This window comes from Chelonia mydas, chromosome 1 (genome assembly GCF_015237465.2).
Source record: "Chelonia mydas isolate rCheMyd1 chromosome 1, rCheMyd1.pri.v2, whole genome shotgun sequence".
In the NCBI taxonomy this organism is placed as follows: Eukaryota; Metazoa; Chordata; order Testudines; family Cheloniidae; genus Chelonia; species Chelonia mydas.
The window spans coordinates 12,373,552-12,397,676 of record NC_057849.1 but is presented as its reverse complement, the minus strand read 5'-3'; the positions used below and the strand labels follow the sequence as shown (position 1 = coordinate 12,397,676).

The window sequence follows — 24,125 nt, the reverse complement described above, 5'->3', positions numbered from 1 at the left end:
AGCTCAATAATCTGCTAGATCCACAGCAGCAGTCGAAAAATGTTAGGATGCTCACAGAATGGACGAGACGCTCAAAGTGAAAAAAAACTCAAGCACCCTCCTATGGCTATTTCACCATCCCGGCCAAAGTACATACTACCGAAAAGGGAAATTCAAAATCATCAATCCCATCTCCCAGCTATGTATTTCGGGTACTTGTACTATAGACCTCGTTACTGTAGCACAAGTACTTCACTCTCTTTAAGTACCCTGGGAGGTGGGGGACTGCTATTTTCTCTATCTGTACAATGGGGATCTGAAGCACAACACCAAAGTGACTTCCCCAGGCACAGGAGACGTCTGTGGCAAAACTGGGAATTGAACCTGGGTTTCCCCAAGTCGCAGGTTAGCACCCTGGCCACTGAGCAACCATCCTCTCTCTCCCCCCTTACCCCCCCCCCCCCGAACCTTTAAATATCCAAGTGCTGGGAAAGAGCCAAGAAGGAGACAAAACAAGCCACTGGGAGCTCCCCCCATGTAAACTAGGGGTAAAGAAAGGGAGGAGGAGCGGCGACATTGTACTTCAGCAGGCAGCAGTGGTTTTAAGATGAAATTGTAAAGGCAAATGATGAGAAAGATGAAGGGAGGCACTGGAACTCCGAGGAGGAGCCCACAATCCAGGTAAACCCCGGCCTAGAGGTACACGTGAACATTTATAAGCTAAGGTATCCTAGAACTCCATTTAGTTTTGCTAGGGACTGCGCGACAGAACGAGGTACAAGTTCACCTGCTATTTTCAGGAGAATTAAACAGACGCGAGACAAAAAGGATGGGAGGATGAAGGGTATTTGTAAGAAGAGCACAGAACAAGGAGCTGAGGGGCTGCAGGCGAGACACCTACGGGCCTGATTTTCAAGAGCTCAGCACCCAACATGCTGTAATCTTGAAAATCTATCCACTTATTCCAGTCCTTAAATAGGAGCTGAACCTGTCTAAAAGTCTGACCCCAACTGTAGGTGTGGTGCTCTTTAGAAAATCTGGCCCTACCACAATAGGCTCCATAGACAACACCACAAAATAGCTGCTATTCTCAGCTCTGTCAGACTTCTTGTATGATACTGGGCAAATCACGTAACCTTTCTGTGCCTCAATTTTTAGGAGAATCCCCCTTTCACAGCGTACTCTGCTGATTTGTTTAAAGTGCTTTGAGATCCCTGGAAGGAAGGTGTTACTGATGTGCGGAATAGGAGTCCTCCCCCCCGCCAGGCTAGCAATACTCACCAGCACTTAAAGTCAAGGTCAGAAATTCAGTCAAAAATTAACATTTTAAAAAAATGAATCTGTTGATGGGAACTGATTAGATTACGGCATTTAAAACCAGCTGTTGACAGCCAGGATAAGTTTAATGCAGCAATCCCTTCTCTACAGTCTGGCAAGGCACAAAAATTATGCCTTACGCTACATTTTTAACAAAACATTATTGGACTAAAAAAAGGGAATTTGGCAGCTAAGAAAATCTACTCTCTCTTTTATGAACCATGTGCTTATCAGCCAGAGCATGTGCGAATAAATCCAATTAGGGAAAGTAAGATGGCTAGAAAGCAGCCTTGTACACAGACTTATTCCTTCACTATAGCTTCCATACCCACATCAGCAGTCACTGTATTTTATCTCACAGACTTAGGCATTTCGCAGACAGCCGCATATATCTGGCACCTTTCAAAGGCAGGGGGTGAAACACAGGAGCATGAAAGAGCAACAGGCACAAGGAGAATCTCTTCCCATGCAGTTTTCACATCTCATTCTGCCACACCTGACTGAAGGGTCGCTCCTCCTCCAGTGACTTCAGGCAGGAGAGAAGCCTGTTCCATAGAGTCAAGATACTCCACCCCTTTGGTGTGATAGTTTCAACTCACTTCCTGTGCCAGCTAATTGATCCAACTGAGCTGGGATTCTAACAGCATCGAATATCGTAAGGAAATCAGGCCTGGAACATTAAATGGACCTCTCTCTAAACCAGGGGCTCTCAACTCTTTGCATACTCAACCTTCCTCTCCCTCACTGTCCATTCAGCAACATGACAAGGGAAGGGTGGTCTCTGTCCCAGGTGAGAACTCAGGTACTAGACCTGAGAGATAGGGGTCTGTCCCAGGGGAACAGTGACTATGAAGAGGTCTCATTCTACAGGGACAGTGATGGGAGACAGAGCTATTCTTCCCCATTGTATAAGAACAAGAATCACAGGGACGGGAGAAAGTGCCGAACTGTTAGACTTGGCCTATTCTACAGAACAGGGTTACCTCATGGGGCTACCCTATGGGGCTGTGGTTCTTGAACTACTACTACGAGAAACCCATCCTGTCAAATGCAACATCGCCTGATGCCACATTCAGCCTGTTGTTCTTTGAGAACATATGTAAAACGTATCAGATAGCTGCCGTAAGAGTTCTTCAGAGACCTCCCCTGTCTCTGCTGAGACTTCACCAGATCCAGTGGAGTGAACCCTAATGTACTCTGGGCTCAGTTGGCTTGCTGATTTGTAAGAGTCTGTCACATACACCCTGGAGAGCACGAATCTCAAAGCCTTTTATAGAGCTGCTTGTGCCAGCAAATAGAACAAAAAGAGAATTTTGCAGTAGGGCAGAATTGTTAAATCTAAGCAAGCAATCCAGCCTCCCCTTAATCCTGAAGTGGCCCCCCCCCTTGAATCTACAAGAAATTTGGGGGGCTTTGCTGAAACTCACTTAGAGGAATTCTAGATCAGCAGAAGAGACAATTTTGCTCTGAAGTAACTACTTTAACTGCAGGAAGCACCCTTACCAACATTCTAACATGCTATTGGAATAGACCATCCCTCAAGCCAGAAGGGTGTCTGATACGCTTCTCACTATCCCCAGTTTTCCTTCAGATATCCTCCTTTCCCAAGCCAGGAGGAGTGTCACATACGTAGAGACTGGAGCTCAGATTTTTAAAGGTATTTAGGAGCCTAGCTCCCACTGATTTTAACAGGAGTTAGGTGCCTAAATACCTTTTGAAATCTGCACCTGCATGTCTGGAGAGGCCCCTGAACCAACAGATCTGGGAGTAGAATAGAAGCCTGAGAGAGAAACAGTCTTGGTGGAAACTGCAGCTAGGAGAATGGACGAGACTTGGCCCATCAGCTTCTTTATTAGAGCTGTTCCCAGGACGAGGATGGGGAAATGCAAACACCAGGTAGAACCAAGGCAACTGAAAAAGCCTCATGTGCCCAGTCTTCCAAGCTAGTTTATCTGCTGGTGCAAACCTTTTCCACCGGTTCGAGTTGACTGCAAACAGCTGTACCTCCAACTGCCCCCGATTCCTCTGAATCAAGTCAGGTACCTGATTGCTTATGAACCACTGGAGAACAAAGCTTTCTGCTTAACCAACATGCATTGCACTCTTCTTCTCAAGACAGGAAGCCTCTGTTAAATGCACTATTTTCCTGTGGGCTCATGTTTCCTTTCTTTTCCTGGAGACCAAATGGGGTTTTAGGGCCTGAAGGGGGAAAGCCACTACTTTGGAAGGGGAGCACCACAAAGTCTCTTTGGAAGGGGAAGCTAGGAGGTCAATTCTGTCCTTGTCTTGAACATTACATAAGTGCAGTTGAGCCAGACTGCCATGCTCAGGTCCCGAGAACCCACTCCCTGCATTTCTCTGGTGGAAGAGGCAGGGAGCTCACTGCCAGAGAGCAGCCATGAGATGTGGCAGCCCCACAGCATTCTATGGCACACTATGGAGCAAGGGACCTCTGTAGCTGCACGATGGGTGGAATGAGCCCATTCTCTGCATCCTTTCCAACTCTTCACTGCTTTCCAGGAACATAGAACAAACAAGAGGTCAAAGCACAAAAGTAGATACACTAGGAGTGACTGAAGTTAAGAGCAAAGTCTCGGGGCTGCAGTCTCCTGTCATTACCCATTAGTCTGCCCTGGTGGAATGAGAGATTAAGCTTCTTACCCGCTATATTTCAAAAATTGTTTCAAAACATACAGGGCAAATACCACTTCTGAACCATTGTAAAGGTTTGTAAGGCATCTATCACAGTGCCCAAGTACGGAGAACAAACAATTTGGATAGCATTAAAATTCAGCATGACCGCTGTGACACCCTGCTCTTAACAACCAGAAGCTGATGCTCTTGATCCATGAGTTTATTGTATGGGATAGATTCCAAAATATTTCCTTCTTAACCTATCTTAGAATAAGTGAGGGTAAGTTTGAACCAACTGTCGCTTCCAGGCACTTGCTCAACCAATAAGACTTATGAGACTGGGTGCTTTGAGAAGGACTCATAGTGCAGTATCATCCAAATATATTAGTGACACGAATTCATGGTGTCTCAATGTGAGGTATATGCTGGAGAGGATGGATGAAAGTACTTAACATATAGAGTGCTACATGTGACGCCTTAAGGAATAGAAGTAGGGGCCCACCATGAATTTCAGGGATCTGAAAGGATCCAGCTAACCGCCGTTCCATTAACTCCTACTACATATTGTATTTAAGTCAACACCTTATAGTCAAAGGTATGGAAAGCCATTGAAAGATCTACTAGTACAAGAACGGAAGTTTGTCTGTGTCCAAATAACCTTGTTTGCAAAGTTGTGTTCCAAGGTCATCCATTGTGCTAGCCTTAAACTAAGCATTAAGCCTGAAGCCAGACTGAAGGGTTTAGATATTGAAACAGGACTTTGCCCTGAAAAGACAGGCTGGAAGCAGGACTAACTTGCCAGGCCTTCAGGAATGACTGTGGTGGGTGACACACAGGCTTCTGAAGGAGGTATTGACAATTTACATTCAAAATTGTAACAGAGTTAAAAACTGTCTTATGTTACAGCAGTTTGAGTAGACAAAGATTAGTTCACATTCCCTAATCAATGCAATCGGGCACCATGTTTTGTACCAAACCTGCATATTAAAAGTACTGCTAAAATCTTCTGTGAATTTCCATCCTAAAATGGGAAAATTAGCGATTTGCCATTATTCTAGGCTTCATTTTTACTTCAATGCATGATATGAAGTACTGATTGATCTAGGATTTTACATAAATGCAATTCATTATACATATCCAAAATACGCATTTCAGGACTAAAGTAATTTACCACTCGAATCAACTTCCTGTATGAAGATTAAGGCAGTAATTATTCTGCAGAGCTAGCTCATATCACATTATTATGAACAGAAGTTATCAGCCATGGGAAGGTCAACCTTGATTGCCCCCATTCATACCATCTTAGTAAAAACAGTGATTCACGCAGAAGGTCATAGGGATTGCACCCATTCTGAGGTGCTATTCATAACTTTTCCCATTTTGCCTGGGGAAGAATTTCTTTCACACTTCAGTAAAATAATCTGAGATCATTCAGTGAAAGCAGCAGTAAAGAAAATGGAAAACTGAATGACTAATGCTATTTCTTGTCTCTTCCCTTTTGGGACCTGCTTCAGCAACAGCTACTTATTGGATTTTGAGGCAGCGTTTCTGGGCTTGCTTTGTTGACATACCCCAGGAACTTCAATTGTTTTGAAGACTCTAAAAATCTAAATCCTATCTGCTTTACAAAGAAAGAACACAGAAGAACAATTCCTTCCCACAGAAAGAACAATTCCTCCTAAGGCTATGTCTACACTACGAAATTAGGTCAAATTTATTGAAGTCGGTTTTGTAGAAAGCGTTTTTATACAGTCGATTGTGTGTGTCCCCACACAAATGCTTTAAGTGCATTTAGTTGGCATTTAGTCGGCATTTAGTCGGCGGAGTGCGTCCACAGTACCGAGGAAACCATTGACTTCCGGAGCATTGCACTGTGGGTAGCTATCCCACAGTTCCTGCAGTCTCTGCCACGCATTTGAATTCTGGGTAGAAATCCCAATGCCTGATGGGGCAAAAACACTGTCGCAGGTGCTTCTGGGTACATATCGTCAGGCACCCCCTTCCCTCCCCCCCTCCATGAAAGCAACGGCAGACAATTGTTCCGCGTTTTTCCTGGGTTACCCGTGCAGACACCATACCACAGCACGCATGGAGCCCGCTCAGCTCACCGTATGTCTCCTGGGTGCTGGCAGACGCGGTACTGCATTGCTACACAGCAGCAGCTCATTGCCTTTTGTTCAGCAGACAGTGCAGTATGACTCGTAGCCATCGTTGCCGTACTCCATGGTGCTCTTTTAGCCGACCTTGGTGAGGTCGGTCGGGGCACCTGGGCAAACATGGGAGTGACTCAGCCAGGTCATCTCCCTTTTAAGTTTTGTCTCATGGCAATTCAGTCCTGCCAGCAGTCCTACTGCACTGTCTTCTAATGAGCACCCAGGAGATGACGATGGCCAGCAGTCGTACTGCACCATCTGCTGCCAGCAAGATGTATAAAGATAGATGAAGTGGATCAAAACAAGAAATAGACCAGATTTGTTTTGTATTCATTTTCTCCTCCGTCCCTCTGTGAAATTAACAGCCCGCTAAACCCAGGGTTTTGAGTTCTATCCTTGAGGGGGGCATTCTGTTTCTCCTTGATACAAAGCCACCCCCTTTGTTGATTTTAATTGCCTGTAAGCCAACCCTGTAAGCCATGCTGTCAGTCACCCCTCCCTCCGTCAGAGCAACGGCAGACAATCATTTCGCATCTTTTTCCAGCGCAGTCACCATAGCACTGGGAACATGGAGCCTGCTCAGATCACCACCGCAATTATGAGCACTATAAACACTGTGCGCATTATCCAGCAGGATATGCAGAACCATAACCTGCAAGAAAAGCAAAACCAGGCAGGGAGGCAGCGACTGCAGAGTGGTGACGAGAGTGATGAGGGCATGGACAGACTTCTCACAAAGTACAGGCCCCTGCAATGTGCACATCATGGTGTCAATTGGGCAGGTTCATGGCGTGGAACACCGATTCTGGGCCCGGGAAACAAGCACAGAGTGGTGGGACCGCACAGTGTTGCAGGTCTGGGACGATTCCCAGTGGCTGCAAAACTTTCGCATGCGTAAGGGCACTTTCATGGAACTTTGTAACTTGCTTTCCCCTGCCCTGAAGCGCAAGAATACCAAGATGAGAGCAGCCCTCACAGTTGAGAAGTGAGTGGCAATAGCCCTGTGGAAGCTTGCAATGCCAGACAGCTACCGGTCAGTCGGGAATCAATTTGGAGTGGGCAAATCTACGGTGGGAGCTGCTGAGATGCAAGTAGCCAACGCTATCACTGAGCTGCTGCTATCAAGGGTAGTGACTTTGGGAAATGTACAGGTCATAGTGGATGGCTTTGCTGCAATGGGATTCCCTAACTGTGGTGGGGCCTTAGACGGAACCCATATCCCTATCTTGGCACCGGAGCACCAAGGCAGCGAGTACATAAACTGAAAGGGGTACTTTTCAATGGTGCTGCAAGCACTGGTGGATCACAAGGGACGTTTCACCAACATCCACGTGGGATGGCCGGGAAAGGTACATGACGCTCGCATCTTCAGGAACTCTGATCTGTTTCAACAGCTGCAGCAAGGGACTTACTTTCCAGACCAGAAAATAACAGTTGGAGATGTTGAAATGCCTATAGTTATCCTTGGGGACCCAGCCTACCCCTTAATGCCATGGCTCATGAAGCCATACTCAGGCACCCTGGACAGTAGTCAGGAGCTGTTCAACTATAGGCTGAACAAGTGCCGAATGGTGGTAGAATGTTCATTTGGGCGTTTAAAAGCTTGCTGGCGCAGTTTACTGACTCGGTTAGACCTCAGCGAAACCAATATTCCCATTGTTATTACTGCTTGCTGTGTGCTCCACAATATCTGAGAGAGTAAGGGGGAGATGTTTATGGCGGGGTGGGAGGTTGAGGCAAATTGCTTGGCCACTGATTACGTGCAGCCAGACACCAGGGTTGTTAGAAGAGTACAGGAGGGCGCGGTGCGCATCAGAGAAGCTTTGAAAACCAGTTTCAGGAATGGCCAGGCTACAGTGTGAAAGTTCTGTTTGCTTCTCCTTGATGGAAACCTCCCCACCCCCTGGGTTCACTCTATTTTCCTGTAAGCTAAGCACCTTCCCCTCCCCGCTTCAATCACCACTTGCAGAGGCAATGAAGTAATTGTTGCTTCACATTCATGCATTCTTTATTTACTCATCACACAAAGAGGGGGATAACTGCCAAGGTAGCCCGGGAGGGGCGGTGGAGGAGGGAAGCACCGGGTAGGGTGGTGGAGGAGGGAAAGACAAGGCCACACAGCACTTTAAAACATATTGAATGCCAGCCTTCTGTTGCTTGGGCAATCCTCTGGGGTGGAGTGGCTGGGTGGCCAGAGGACCCCCTACTGTGTTCTTGGGCGTCTGGGTGAGGAGGCTATGGAACTTGGGGAGGAAGGCGGTTGGTTACACAGGGGCTGTAGCGGTGGTCTGTGCTCCTGCTGCCTTTCCTGCAGCTCAACCATACACTGCAGCATATGAGTTTGATCCTCCAGCAGCCTGAGCATTGACTCCTGCCTTCTTTCAGCAAGCTGACGCCACCTACCATCTTCAGCCTGCCACCTCTCCTCGCGGTCATATTGTGTTTTCCTGCACTCTGAGATTGCCTGCCTCCATGTATTTTGCTGTGCTGTCAGTGTGGGAGGACAGCATGAGGTCAGAGAACATGAACGTTTCATCACGAGTGCGTTTTTTTCGCCTTCTAATCTTCGCTAGCCCCTGGGAAGGAGAAACATATGCAGCTGGTGGAGGAAAAAAAAGAGAGAGTGGTAGTTAAGAGACATTTTATAGAACAATGGGTACACTCCTTCACAGTGAAACTTGCTGTTAACATTACATAGCACATGTGCTTTCATTACAAGGTTGCATTTTGCCTCTTATTGGGGTATGCTGGTTTGGTGAGAGAGATCACACACGCAGGACCAGGCAGCAGAATTCAGCTTGCAGGCAGCCATGGTAAGCCACAGTCTTTTGGGTTCTTTAACCTTCATAACAAGTGGGACTGGTTTCAAACAGCAGCGCCCTCATTTCCCATATGAAGTAGCCGTTGGGTTGGCCATTTAAAAGGAGGGGCTGAGGTTTCCGGGTTCACGTGCCGCAGAAATCCAACTAGCCCCTCCCCCTCCAAATTCTCTGGGATGATGGCTTCACCCCTCCCCCCACCGCATGGCTAACAGCAGGGATGATTTCTGTTCAGCCACAGGCAAACAGCCCAGCAGGAACAGGCACCTCTGAATGTCCGCTTACTAAAACCACCCTCTTTCAACCACGTGACCATGAGTAATATCACTCTCCTGAGGGTAACACAGAGAGATAAAGAATGGATGTTGTTTGAATGCCAGCAAACACCGGGACCATACGCTGCAATGCTTTGTTCTGCAATGATTCCCAACTACGTGCTACTGGCCTGGCGTGGTAAAAAGTGTTCTACCATGGAGAACGGAATAAGGCTGCCCTCCCCAGAAATCTTTTGCAAAGACTTTGTTAGTACATCCAGGAGAGCTTTATGGAGATGTCCCTGGAGGACTTCCACTCCATCCCCAGACAGGTTAATAGACTTTTCCAGTAGCTGTACTAGCCGCAAATGCCAGGGCAAATTAATCATTAAACACTCTTGCTTTTAAACCATATATAAAATTTACAAAGGTACACTCACCAGAGGTCCCTTCTCCGCGTTCAGGGTCCGGGAGCCCACGTTGGGTGGGTTCAGGGGGCCAGGTTCAAGGTGAGAAACAGATCCTGGCTGTTGGGGAAACAGGTTTCTCCGCTTCCTTGCTGTGAGCTATCTACAACCTCCTCCTCATCTTCCTTGCCCCCAGAACCCGCTTCCGTTGCCTCCCACTCCTTGGACAGCGTCAAAGCACAGGGTTGGGGTAGTGGTGGCTGCACCCCCTAGAATGGCATGCATAGAAGCGGCATGTCTGGGGCTCTGAACCAGAGCAGCCATTTGCCTCTCTGGTTTTTTGGTAGGCTTGCCTGAGCTCCTTAATTTTCACGTGGCACTGCTGCAGGTCCTTGTTATAGCGTCTGTCCTTCATGCCATTGGAGATTTTTTCAAATATTTTGGCATTTTGTCTTTTCGAACGGAGTTCTGCCAGCACGGATTCGTCTCCCTGTACAGCGATCAGACCCTGTACCTCCTGTTCGGTCCATGCTGGAGCTCTTTGACAGTTCTGGGACTGCACGGTCTCCTGTGATGATGAGCTCTGCATGGTGACCTGTGCAGCTGAGCTCGCCATGCTGGCCAAACAGGAAATGAGATTCAAAAATTTGTGGGCCTTTTCCTGTATATCAAGCCAGTGCATCTGAGTTGAGAGTGCTGTCCAGAGCGGTCACAACTGAGCACTCTGGGATAGCTCCCGGGAGGCCAATACCGTCGAATTGCATCCACAGTACCCCAAATTTGACCAGGCAAGGCTGATTTCAGCGCTAATCCCATCGTCGGCGGCGGAGTAAAGAAATTGATTTTAAGAGCCCTTTAAGTTGAAAAAAAGGGCTTCGTTGTGTGGACGGGTGCAGGGTTAAATCGAGATACTGCTGCTAAATTCGACCTAAACTCGTAGTGTAGACCAGGCCTAAGTTCTTGTCAAGTGCCCATCTGAGTGTACTTGCTTATACTAACTTCACTTATAGCTACAGCTCACTAAAGCTTTCCTCTGTCCATTTCCACATGAAGATTTGACAAGTGTATGAATTATTAATCTGTATTATGATGGCACCCAATGCCATGCAACAGCCTCCAGTGATTTAAAACCACCCACTGTGATTTGCTGAATACAATACTAAACAAAAACTCCGCTGCATCCCAAAATCTTTAGTTTATTCAATAGTTTAAAGAAACATCCTATTGATGATGATCCTTTGAATCTTCTTTTTCAGAAAATAGAACAAAAATTGTTAGTTTTACAAATTGTCTTGCAATTAAGAAATTAAAAGCATTTGATTGCACAGAATCTTTGATATGTTTCTTAAAATTCTCTTTCAGGGAAGGGGCTACAACTGGAGAATTAGCCTTTGTGCTGACAATCCCATCAGTAAAGTTTCTGAACAGTACAAAAAGCTAAAGCTTGCCCTCACATAATGCATTAAATGGATCTACCACCATCTTAATGACATACACTGTGGTCACCTCATTAAGTGCATATTTTAGTTGCACCTTGTGTCATTTGTTCATGCAAGATCTATGCCCAGATGAAGCCCAGACACATGCTGTAAAAGACTTATTTATCCAATGGCTTCTCTGAGTTATCATAACTGCACTGAGGACCCAGATGTCCCTCTCCAACACAGCTAGTTAGCTAGCTCTTGGAGACATATGCTGTCTTCCTAGCCTGGACAGGGAGTCACAGTAACCTTGAGGTGAGTATAAATTGGGTATGTCCAGAGGATCCCCATCCCCCCCACCACCACACCACACACAAGAAAAAGTCAGTGGTCACCACCATTCTTCATTAGCAGTGAAACCTGCATCCTCCAATAGGCAGCCCCTTCCTAAATAACCACTTCAGAATATTCAACGCTTCCTGTACAATCTCCTTTGAGCCTTTGGTTGGAAGCCAAACTCTGTTTGCTGAATGATGTTTGTTCGACCCCTGCATGGTCACTTATATTCTACTTTACTTAAGCATTTTGTGTTTGACAAGACCGCGTGAAACCAGAGATTTGAAATATAGCAGCACAGCTTGATTTCTTACCATGTTTTTAACACTGAAATCATGTAGCAAGCTAACCTCCAGTATAAGATTATGTAATAAGTTACCGTTTGGTGTGCAGGGGGCATTTAGTATTTGACACATTAATTTGGATACAGAGTGTATACAAGACTAGAGTATATAATTGTGCAGTAAGTTGATACAATAGGGTTATACGATTATTAACGCACATTGATTATTCTGCGCTTCATACATTAGCTGCTTTGCAGTTTTATTCCTAGATGTCTCAACAGGAGAGTTCTACATCTTTTAACAACTCACTGCCCTTCACCATGGGACTGTTTGTCAAGTATCTTAGAGGCAATAGGCAATATTCGAGAAATGCCAAGTCAATAAAGCAATTGTGTCACCATACGCCATCTTCGCTCTTGCCTCTGAGTGAACATGAGTGGCTCTAGCCCTTTGTTCACATTCTGCAATTACGGATATTTGCCTACATGGGCAGGAAAAAACAAAAAAGGATGTTATTGCATGTAAACACAAGGTTAGTGCTGTTTACTGCTTAGGCTGATTAGCTATTTGCCAAATGGAAAATTTATCTTCAATAGACCAGGCAGAAAGAACTTCATTTGGCAGTTCAGCATTTAAAAGGCAGAAACTCATCTTGCAACATAAAACTGAATGCTGCAGCATTGCAGAAAGCTGTTAGATTACCTTTCCCAACTTGAAAGTCTATCACTCCATAGTTGGAGGGGATGAGCTGGAGGTCAGAGAATGATCATTCACACTTATAGTGTCTTCCAAATAACTATCATTGGTGAAGCTTAATTATTCTTCCTGTTTTGCCCATGGTGAAATGTAGTCAGACTGACTTGTCCACAGTCCCAGAGCAAATCAGGGTCAGAGACCCCAGACTTCCCACACTTTCAACCATTCCAGCTAGTCCAATCAGCTTTTGAATACCCAGAGTCCTATGGTTCCAACCCCAGACAAATCATCCACCCTTTCAAAGTGAATAAATGAGGTTTCAAGCAATTTACTACAGGTGGGTCTTTCAAATGACAGCTAAAAACCCCCCAGAAGTGCTGTCTGCGGACTGAAGAGTGGATGTTCCTCTAGAGTCCTTGGCCAATTTGCTTATCTCCACTACCATGGAACATGCTGTACCCTGGTTCATCACAGGATGTAAAAATATGCCAGCAGACTGAGTGCACAGTACACACTGCCCCATGTCACTTACCTGTTTTACATTGTATCCTGCTTTCGCACTAGTTTCAATGAACATTACATTCAGCTCTTTGGCTTTCCTCTCTCCCTCCTCAATGGACACTTGCCTGGGGAAAAGAAAAACATTAGAGCAAAAGAGAGGACTATCCTGACAATTAGGGTTTTGCCTCCAGCCCAAGAGATGTCCCCCCAGTCCCAGCACACATGTAGTTATACCTGCCAGGTACGGTCTCCAGTCACCACCAGAGGAAGGGCACAACATTTCAGAATACAAGCTGGGCTTCTACAGTGCACCTGCCAGGAATGGCCTACGTATACTCAATCCTGCCTCAGCATGTGGCGGATGGACGAGATGACCTCTCAAGATCCCTTCCAGCCCCTATGTTTCTATGATTCTCTGGCTTTTCAGTAATAAAGCCAAGGTGGCCACTGGCCATTTCCTAAATTTCTTGCCAGGAAACAACACTTGTATGGCTTGATAAGAATTAGTGCTCTTACGTTGCGCTAACTAGCGATTATTGCCCTGTTTAGCTAAACCTTAATATGGTTATTTAACTTTTTTCAAAATAATTGTATGTAACCTGAAAGTATCAAAAAACTACTTTTAAAATATTTAAGTTAAATCAACTAAAAACTATTTTGTTGAAAGGAGCTAAAGATCTTCCAAACAAATATCCTAAAGTCCTCAACATATACCCAGCTTCTCCCTGAACTCAAGTTTATGATACACCATTTATGACACATAGAAAGCTAATGTTATGAAATTTACACTTTAACCAAGTCTGTTGCTAGAATATTGTCATGTTCAGAAGGACATACTGCCATTATGTGTTTATGTTTTAAAAAGACACTATTTTGTACCACTTTGAATGGAGAGATTAGCATAAATCCACTGTAGCAAGGCAGCAGAATGTCCAAATGCCAGTGCAACTTTGTATTAGTGTGTCCGAAAAAACTTACCCCTAAAAAATTACAGTAGGTATGACAATGGGGGCAGGAGAGAGAAAAATCACTCCGTTCAACAGAAGCTGCTCTTTTAAACAAAATTCTAAATATAGTTTTGATTTTAATCTTAACATTAAAAACAAACTAATGTTTAAAGGAATATTCAAGATAATCATTTAAATTAGTCACCTACATTTAAATTAGTCACCTAAACCTAGATTATTAAACAAATGTTTTAAATCTAGTTTACTCCTTCACTGATGCTATTGACTCTTTATATTTCATTCAGCTTGGACACTGACGCGAGATTGGTTAATTTCACTTCCTGGTTCTCCTGGATAATGCTGGTTCTGGTTCTTACACACAATGCTGTCCTGTGGGCTCACTCTCAAGCCAGGAAATGTTTAAATAAAGTGTCAACTGATTTTTTTTTTTTTTTTTTTTAAATCAAGAAATTTCTATTCACATCTGGCTTCAGCATAATTTAAACAAACTAGATTTTGGGCCAAAAATAATAGAATCACTTTAAACAGAGCTTTCTCCGCGAAATCAACAGCAGATTGGCCATATAATTAAGAAGAATTATTTCTCCATACCTCTTATCTGCTAGATCTGTTTTATTTCCCACTAGCATAATGATGACATCACTGCCCCTTTCCGTTCTGACATCATCAATCCATTTTGTGGTTTGCTGGAATGAGTTTACATCTAGTAAGAAAGAGTGGACAAAGATGAGTGTCACTGTAAAATGTTCTTCCCAGATCACTGCCAATACAGCCATAAATCTTGAATAAAAGCCTCACATTCTCTGGTAATTGCTACATTAGGGCTATGTAGAATCAATGGATGCAATCCTGACCCCAATGAAGTCAATGGGAGTTTTGTTATTTATTTCAGTGGGTCTTGGATTTTACCCTTTGGCTTTAAATGCACCTGCAATTGAACTTCATCTATCCAATTATAAATGGACTTTTAGTATCAGAGTGCAAATTATGAAGAGTTTTTTTATCATTACTTTTAAAGAACTGTTATTATTTTACTTTATTGAACTAAGGGCTTGTCTACACTACAAAACTGAGTCAATGTACAGCCACCGCAGTAATTAAAGTGGAGGTTCACATTCACACCACGCTCCTTCTGTCAGTGGTGCTCATCTCTCACCAGGAGTTTCCACAGACTGAAGTAGGGCATTGTGAGGCACTGACCGCTGGAGCCCCGCAGCCCTGGTGCTGACAGCTCAGGTTGTCAATGCTAGGGTGGTGAGGGCTCTGGCTGTCAGACCCACACGGGGCTGGGAGCCAACAGGTGATGTAAGTAACGCAGTGTCTACACAGACACTGCGTCGCCCTACTACATCAACATAAGTGCTACAGCTCTCACAGAGGTGGAGTTAAGTCAATTTAGTTGGCAACTTACATCGGCGGGGGCTCCACTGTAGTGTAGACACTTACACCAGGCTGTAGTTGAACGTATTTTATATACGGAATGGGGGCATAATAACTTTGCTATTTAATCTGTACTACTCATGACTTGAAAAATACTGAATATGCGCATTGGTAAGAGGGCCCTACTGTTTCAAGGCTTTTAAAAAGCGTTTATCAGCAATTATATACTGTGTTGCTTACTCATTTTGTGATCACTAGTTTTAGGCTTGTTCTCCTAGGAATATTTGGCTTATATAATTACTAGCCACCCTTGTTGGGTTGATCACTGACCTCAAAAGAAGTTCAGAACTATTTACATAAAAACATACATAAAAGGATCCTTTGGCACTTTTCTAACTAAAAGCCCCTTCCAGATTCCAGCAGCTTTAGAAGAATAGGTAATGAACATCTAAGCTGCAAAACAAGATTCTAGGAAATAGGCATTAACTAATGAATATACAATAACCTTGTTTGCAAAGCTGTGTTCCTAACAATAATATCAACTGCAGTACCATTCAATTTAACAGTTAACATACAAAAGCTACGATCACCGAAATGTATCTGAGATGCCAAAGTATTTGCCTACACTTAAATAAGGAGATCTCTGTGGTAACTGTTGGCTTTGTAATGGTACAATGAAATACTGTAAGTCTTAGATGGTTAAGACTTGCCAGCAACTTAATGGCATAAAGCTTTGCTTTAGTACTTAGCAATAATCACGAGGTCAGAAGAGAAGTCCAAAATTCACAGCTATCATGCAATTTTAGCTCAATTTAAAATGTTTATTTATAACAATTAAATAAGTTTACAAGGGAAGCCCTTATTCTTGGTATAATCTACTAGAGTATTTATGAATAAAAGGATAAGCCCTGTTTGGATTTGGGTAGAATCAGACTATTTAATCCAGTCCCTACTGATTTAAAATGGAAAAAACTTCTGAAGGTTTAATTCTCCTTTAACAAAATTATTGCTCTTTAAAAATTAAAAGCCAATAAATGAGGGTTGTTCTGGCCTTTTGAACCAGTCTTCAGGGTGGAGGTGAAAAAGCACTAACATTTTAGTCCTCAAAAGTGTATATACCTTATTATGAAATGAAAGACTACATTATTAAAAGGCTAAATCCTGAGTCATGGAGCTTTAAATACCAGAAAATGAAAGTGACCGATTAAGGTAAAAAGATGGCATGTCCTTCCCCAGCCCACACCCAGATTTTGGGGACAATGGAATGAAGCAAGCTGCAGTTCTCAAATGGCCTCAATGGGAAAGCTCTAATTTGGAAATTCAAAGATATGCAAGCAAGTGATTCAGGTGTTTGAGACCAAGTCAAAGATGGAGATGGTACCCAAAAGAAGAGCAGATGAGACTAGGCCAGCCAGTGCTCAGGGCTTTGGGACAAACCATGTGATAGGAAAGGGTCATAAATGTATTCTTTCAGCAAGGGAGATTCATAAGTCCATTTATACATTACTACAAACAGCTGTGATCAGAAGTGTCTGGTTTCAAAAACTTGACGACAGTAAAAGGAAACACTGTTCATGCCAGTATGAAGAACAACCACATGAGTGTGATAGGACATGCAGAGCTAGGCTAGAGAACGACAGAGCAGAGTATCAGAAATGCAGAATTCCCCCCACTCACTTGTGATATCATAAACAACAACTGCAACAGTGGAGTCACGAATGTAGCTAGGAATCAAGCTCCTGAACCGCTCTTGACCTGCTGTGTCCCATAATTGCAACCGTACCTAACAAAATCAGTCAAACAAGCAAGAAAAATAAGAAAAGGTCAAACCCAGTGCAAAATACCTACTTGTGATATCGTAAACTACTACAGCAGCAGCAGAGTCACGGATGTAACTGGGAATGAGGCTACGGAAACGTTCCTGACCCGCAGTATCCCACAGCTGCAACCTGATCTGTGGGATGGGAGAAAATTAAAAAAAAAAAAAAAAAAAAAAAGCCAAACTGCCACTAAAAATAAAGAGTAAATTTTATTTTATTGGCTTTTTAAAAAGCTAAATAAAAATATAACTCATGCAGGAGATTGTTTGGGACTGGGAGCAGTAGCGAACTGCCTCTCCTTGTCGCACCCTCCCACCCCCAGTGGTATCTAAGGCCATCTCTACACTTACAGCTCTGCAGCGGCACAGCTGTGCCTTTGCAATGTGTGTGGTGAAGATGCTCTACGCCAACGGGAGAGAACTCTCCCATCAGCATAAAAATACCACTCCCATGATCGGCATAAGCTATATCGGCGGGAAAAGCTCTTCTGCTGACAGCGCTGTGCACACTAGTGCTTGTGTCAGTGTAATTTATGTTGCTCCGGGGTAGAATATTCACTCCCCTGAGCAACATAAATTTTGCCGACATAGGCGGTAGTGTACACATAGCCTAAAGGTAGTATATTCTTTACCTAAACTGATCTAGAAAGGAGTCCAGAGGAATCTATATTTCACACTCACTTCCCACCTCTTTGTATTTCAAAAGCCCCTTCCCACTTCTAGAGGGTGGGCAATAGGATGGCTGAGTTTTCCAGCCAGAGAGGGCGAGCAGGAAACCTGAGGCAAGTGCCAATCTGCACATCCACCCACAGAAGGCATTCATGCTCTGCTGCCATTCTTCCTGGGGCCCAAATGCGTCACTACCACAGAGATCTGTATGACAAGGGGGTTGGAAGAATCACATTTAAGACCACTTCTAAATGCAAGTCTTCCAGCTGCTGCCAAGCCACTGGAGCGGCTAACATCATGCTTTTTCAAAGAGGATGAATGCTAGTCATTCAGCTGCATGTAAGGTTTAGCCATAATGCAAAGTAACAGAGAAACACTGATGACAAGGATGAAATTCTCTTACCACTTCAATTCTGAAAGAAAATACAAGATGCTCTATAAACCAGCATACATCTATATAAAAACATCTAAGGGCCTGAACTGCTTTAGAAAGAGCATGCTAATTTGTCAGATCACTTAAAATGCAATCACATCTATTGTGCATTTACCCAATACCATCAGCTTGTGCAGAGTTATGCAATTTATGTTCTACAAATATATACCCCATTTATTAAGGATGTGAGCTAATTTTGGACCATGGTGTTCATTTTTGTGGAACACTGGCTTAATTTCAGAGACAGTACTGCGCTAAACAGAGTAAACATGCATATCTTTATGAGTTATACATATTCTGTTTAAAATGACAAGTTAAACCCTGCTGAGTTACAGGCTGGCAGTTCTAGTCATGATCCAATTTATATTCAGCCCCCAGCCACATATTAAGAACTTTTGGGGGTGCCCCTTTTCCAAAACCCCATCTAACAGCAGACTCTTTAAAACCTTCCCCCAGCCATGCACTTTTCCTCCTTTACTCCCCACATTCTGCATCACGTTGACCATTCAAATCAAGAATGACTGAACATGGCCTCTTTCAAAACTTGTGAAAAACCTCAAGAGGCAAACACTCATTTCCCTACATTGCTTCCACAGCACAGCCTAGAAGCAAGGGACCAAGCCTGAGTCAAACACTGATCTTCTGCATGGTAGCAGGATGGTTTACTTCTAGACCTCCAGACCACTTCAGAACTCTGAAGCATGCTCACATTATGACAGATTACAAAAAAAATACCAAGAATAGCAGATTCTTTCCAAGCGACTACAGAAAATCATGCAAAATCTTACTCACTGTTCGATCCTCCAGGTACATGGTTTTCGATAAAAAGTCAATGCCAATTGTTGCCTGTAAAAATATGTCAGATTTCAATTAAAAAAAGGAACAGGTGTTATCTGTTTCTCTCAAGGGTATTCAATAATTGTCATGCCAGACTAGAACTGGTACAAGCTGATTGGAGGGCCATACTTATGGGATAGCGCTTTCCTTCAGTGGGATTTGAATGCATGATACAGGTTAGGCTTTTTCCACTTTAAGCCTCAAGACTCTTAAGTACATACCTAAATAAGGTGAAAGATATTGGCAAAATTAGTGCCTATTAGTAGCATAAGATTACAGCATAAAAAGGGCACGTTTTTAATTAAGTTAACCAGTTTGTACACAACTTCGGTCATTTATTCCACAGACACGCATAGAGCAGCAGGGTTTTCTTTGTGCCTTTAGACATTACTGGAGCATAGCAACAGAAATCCTGACACCATCTGAACCAAAATGTGGGGGAAAGGGAGAAACAGTGTTAAAAACAGCCCGTGTAGCACTGATCCCAAGTCTTCATTCTCTTGGTGATGCTGCATTGAATATTTACTGCAGGATTGGGAAACTCAGTACTGCAGCTTTGTGTATTGCAGGTGTATGACTGACCTGGGACTGGGGCTAACAACACTACCATGGCTTTAACAGAGTGACCCTTGATATGGCAGTGCCATTAAATGGTATCAATGAAGCCAGGAAGACAAGCTGAGTCCCAGCAATCTGGTATCAACTGAAACAAAACCATTAAGGGTCTAGTCTTCCTCAAGTTACGGTAAGAAGGCTTGATCCTAAAAGTCAGGGGAACCCTTATTCCAAAAATGCTTCTGTACCACCAGATCCTTTTTATTGTAGGCATTCTACCGTCTCTTTGCCACGCTTCCCAATAGGTTGGGGGACAACCTAGTGGGTGGTATTCATGCAACCAGACAGCTGCAAAAGGAAACTGACTAGCATTGCATGATCCAACTCAGTTTCCCTCTGCTGCTAGCTGCAGTGTTTGACGCACAAGACTTTTCCTGACTAGAGAAAGCCAGTGTCTTGGGAGGAAGCCAGAGGAAGGTATATGAAAGAGACAAGGTTGATTTCCCAAATGCTGATGACCCAAAAGCATTTCCAACATCAAGAACTGGAAAGGATCCCAAAGTTTAGAGGTGAGCAGATGAAATATACCAGCGGTTCTCAAACTGTGGGTTGGGACCCCAAAGTGGATCATGACGCCATTTTAATGGGGTTGCCAGGGCTGGTGTTAGACCACCTGGGGCCCAGGGCCGAAGCCCGAGCCCCACCGCCTGGGGCCCAGACTTCAGCTATAGCCAGGGGCAGTGAGGCTCAGGTTACAGGCCCCCTGCCCGAGGATGAAACCCTTGGGCTTCAGTTTTGGCCCCGCAGTCTGGGGTGGTGGGGATTGGGTGGGCTCACGCTTCAGTCCCCTCTCCTGGGGGTCATGTGTTATTTTTGTTGTCAGAAGAGGGTTGCAGTGCAATGAAGTTTGAGAACTCCTGAAATATACATATTGGGGGACTCAGTCGACTGGTACATTGAAACATTTCCCTTCCACTGCTAAACAAGCTACAAGGTTTTGATAAAGCTACATTAAAGTTTGCCTCAAGAAAGTTTCCATTCTCCCTGATATCTTATGGATTTCCTTGTTCAATTAAACAATATTTAATAGATAAAAGCCTTAAGATCTTGCACCACACAACCCTGGGTCACACCAAAAATTCCCACTGATCCAGCTGGAGCCACAGTAAAGACACCATCCTGGTGACTAGCAGAGTTTTTACAACGGGTTTAGTAAAAAGGAGGTTGAGCTCAAACAGAAGACTGTCCCAGCTGCTGTGTGCCAGAGCTTCCTGTACAACAGCAGCTCAAGTGAGTCTGATTTGCAATTTTGGGGAAATTTCCCCAGTCGAAACAAGTCATAATGTAACAATGTCTGATGCTGTGGAGGCTTTAAGAGCATTTAATTTGGAAAGGTCCCTCAACATCTGGACCCAGCTGTCATATACCAGCAAGATTCATATGCCACTAATCCACCTCCAACAGGTATCTTAATAAAAGTAATTCCTTGGACTAGCTCAAAGACATGAGGGGGTCATCATTAGGGGAACTTCACACTGAACAAAGAGGATCAGCGGTCCCGGCTGAGGGATGGACTTGATAACCCAAAAGGTTCTCTACTCCTTTCTCCACTTTGATTCTTCTAAGTAAGAGGACGGAACTGTGGTTGTGTGGTATGAAGTCTTTATTAGCCTTTCCTACCCCAAAAAGGAGGTATGTAGAAGACCTCAAGTTGTAACCGTGGTAGGAATGCCAGTGTGCCTAAAGCAACATATCTCCCCACAAGGTATTAAGTATGGAGACTCCTTCATGCCCTAATGCCTCCTCAATAAAGGCAGGTAATGCCAGGGTGAAGGCTGGGTATACGGCTTGTAGGATTTTTAAGTGAAATGTCCTTTACGCATGAAAGTTTCCATCTTCATTAAAGCAGGTCAGAAGCAACACAACTCTCTCTGCATCCCAGATTGAGTGGTCTCCCATTAGCCTGACACTGTATCTGCAGTATCTCCTACTCAACGGATAGGAAACAACATTACGCTGTGTAGATCTTCATAAGTATGAAAATTTGATATTGACACACTGAGCAGAGTCAGAGGAGCCAAATTTGGACAGCCACACAGTTCTAGCCATATAATAATAAATAATAATAAATAATAATAATAATAAAAAAAATAAAGTGAAGTGAGAGTAGAGGGCAAGGCAAGAAAACAGGCAGTCTAGGGATAGGTCTACACTTGTGGCAGCGTGTAGCATACTGACACCCAGCTAGCATGGGTATAAACAGCAGGGGAGATGGTGAGGCACTGCTTAGGTGAGTAAAGACACGCCTGAACCCTGCGGGTATGTACCCTATCTGCCAAAACAGTGCCTCCCACGTTTACACTGCTGTTTTTAGCAGCGTAGTATTCTGCTGCCTCCTCTGCCCATCGCAGGGAAAGATTCTGGCAGCAGGGAAAGGGTCTGACAGGGGCAGCTGCCGGAGCCTTTCTCTTCTGCCTCCCCTTGACAGAGTTTTTCACTGCCATGGGTAGCTACATGCGAGTAGCCACAGCGAGTCTGGATGCAATCTGTCTTTCTCTGCGGCATGTAGTCACGCGTACCCTACACTCCGCCGCAAGTGCGGACAAGGCCTAGGAGTCTGAACTTTTAAATACAATAAAACTTAAATCAAAGAAAGGACACAGGAGCTGGGCATCTGTTCAAGTTCCTGACAGGAGGAAGACAGGAATTGCAAGCCGGCTCTGGTTCTGTCCCCAGCTGCACAGAGATGGGAAAACCTGAAGTGCGGATTAGCGGACTTGAAGTAAGAAGGATGCTGTAAGCCTATTAAAGTTTACTGTCAGATACAAGAATAAGTGGGCATGAAATTAAGCTAAAGTAGAGCAAGACTTAGGGAAGTTTGGGTACCATTTCTTCACACACACAGTTGTTAATGTGTGGAACCAACAGAAGCAAGTAGTTACAGGTTCTGTAGGCAAGAGATACATTGTGAGGCACAACTGCAAATTTAAAGGAGGCAGGTGGACCTAAATGGAACAAAGTGCTCCATCCTCTGTAAGTATCTGTCTAGATATTTATATGGCCCCCTCACCATAGTATCCAAGTATTTATCCTCAACACCCCTGTGAGATAGGGCAATGTTATTATCCCCATTTTATAGATTGGGAATGGACAGAAGACAAGTGACTTGCCCAAGGTAAGAGAGGGAGTTTGTGGCAGAGCAGGAATTGAGCCTGGATCTCCTGAGTCCCAGGCAGGTACCTTTATCACAAGACCATCCTCCCTCCATTTTTACATGCTTACAGAATCATAGATTTTAAAGCCAGAAGGGGTCATTACAATCCTCTAGTCTGCTCTCTTGCATAACGGAGACAGGGGGGTGAACTAATGTCTTTTATTGGGCCAACTTCTACTGGTGAGAGAGACATGCTTTCAAGCTACACAGAGGACTTCTTCATGTCTGGGAAATGTATTCAGAGTGTCACAGCTAAATACAAATTGGAACAGATTATTTAGCGAAAGTAGTTAACACATTCTAAGAGACCATTCAAAGTACAGTAGCCTGTTAACACCTCTGCAGTCAGAGGATAAAAAAGGGGGGTTAGTGGGTTACATATTGTTGTAATCAGCCATAAATCCAGTGTCTTTATTGAGACCATGATTTTTAGTGACTAGCAAATTTCTGAATTTAAACTCCCAGCTTGTCCTTTGGAGATGTTGTGCAGGTTTCCTTTGAGGATGAGGACTGAGAAGTCAGCTATGGAATGATCATTTTGTGACAAGTGTTGCCCATGGGGGTATGGTATGTTTGCCTTTTATCATTTTTCTGTATGAGCTTGTGCATAATAGTCATAGAACTTTCACTCAGTAATTGTTGCATCAAGCCCATATCTTGTGGTTGAGTTACCGCATGTGTTTTTAGAAAAGCCATATACAGAGAGAGCATGAAAACAGAAGAGCAAGTGGTCAGTAAGTTGCTACTTAGCTGTTTAAAAGTGTGGCAGGTAATTTGGGGCCTCTGTCCTTTCCTTGCTCTCCAGCACTGCATAATATCTACAATGCAGCCTCTCCCAACCCCACCTGCAGGCAAAGGGTTCCATTCCTGTTATGAACATACTTTGCCAAACGTGACATTTTATTTCTCATGTGTCCCGCCCGCCCCCCCCCCCCCCCAAACACACAGCAGGGAACCCTCTGCTGATTTGTAAGTCTGCACAACTGCTGCTTTCCTGAAAGCAGCTTATTAATAACTGATGAGCAACAGCAGCACGCCTCTTACTTGGCAACTTGGGAATAAAAAACCCACACAAAGCAAGGAATATTTTATCAAACACAAGCTTCCTATTTATAACTGAACCCGACAAATATGGCTCTAGTGATTGGTTGTGGAAGCTTTCAGAAATAAAGAGTGCACCCAAATTTGTCAAAAGGCACCAGAAGATAAGATCATCTGTCAACCCACCTATAGCTAAAATTAGCCAAACACAGTTTAAGGTATGGTACTGGACTTTTGACAGGGCTCCACTATTCAGAACTTGGTACTGGGCTGCAGGGAATCTGGGTTCTGGCTCTGCCATTGACTTGCTGTGCGATCCTGGGCAAGTCACTTAACCTGTTGGAACTTTATCCCCCCTTCCTGTTATGTAAAATCTGGAATAATATTTCCCAGCCTTTGAGTCATGAT

General features: G+C 44.1%; 1 protein-coding gene across 3 annotated transcripts in view; it reads right to left on the bottom strand.

The window, feature by feature from the left end:
* Positions 1–24,125, bottom strand: part of RAB6A (RAB6A, member RAS oncogene family) — a 99,946-nt gene that overhangs the window by 14,467 nt on the left and 61,354 nt on the right. Inside the window, exons 3-7 of one of the 3 annotated variants that reach the window (XM_037880192.2) lie at positions 18,863–18,916; positions 16,827–16,932; positions 14,361–14,472; positions 12,833–12,926; positions 10,405–12,085 (exon numbers count right to left, since the gene is read on the bottom strand). In XM_037880192.2, coding sequence (XP_037736120.1) covers positions 12,059–12,085; positions 12,833–12,926; positions 14,361–14,472; positions 16,827–16,932; positions 18,863–18,916 — 393 coding nt within the window. In that variant the 3' untranslated portion in view covers positions 10,405–12,058. Of the gene's footprint in view, positions 1–10,404; positions 12,086–12,832; positions 12,927–14,360; positions 14,473–16,826; positions 16,933–16,997; positions 17,104–18,862; positions 18,917–24,125 lie in introns of those variants that run through there. The other 2 variants (XM_037880072.2, XM_037880120.2) reach the window with 2 other exon arrangements.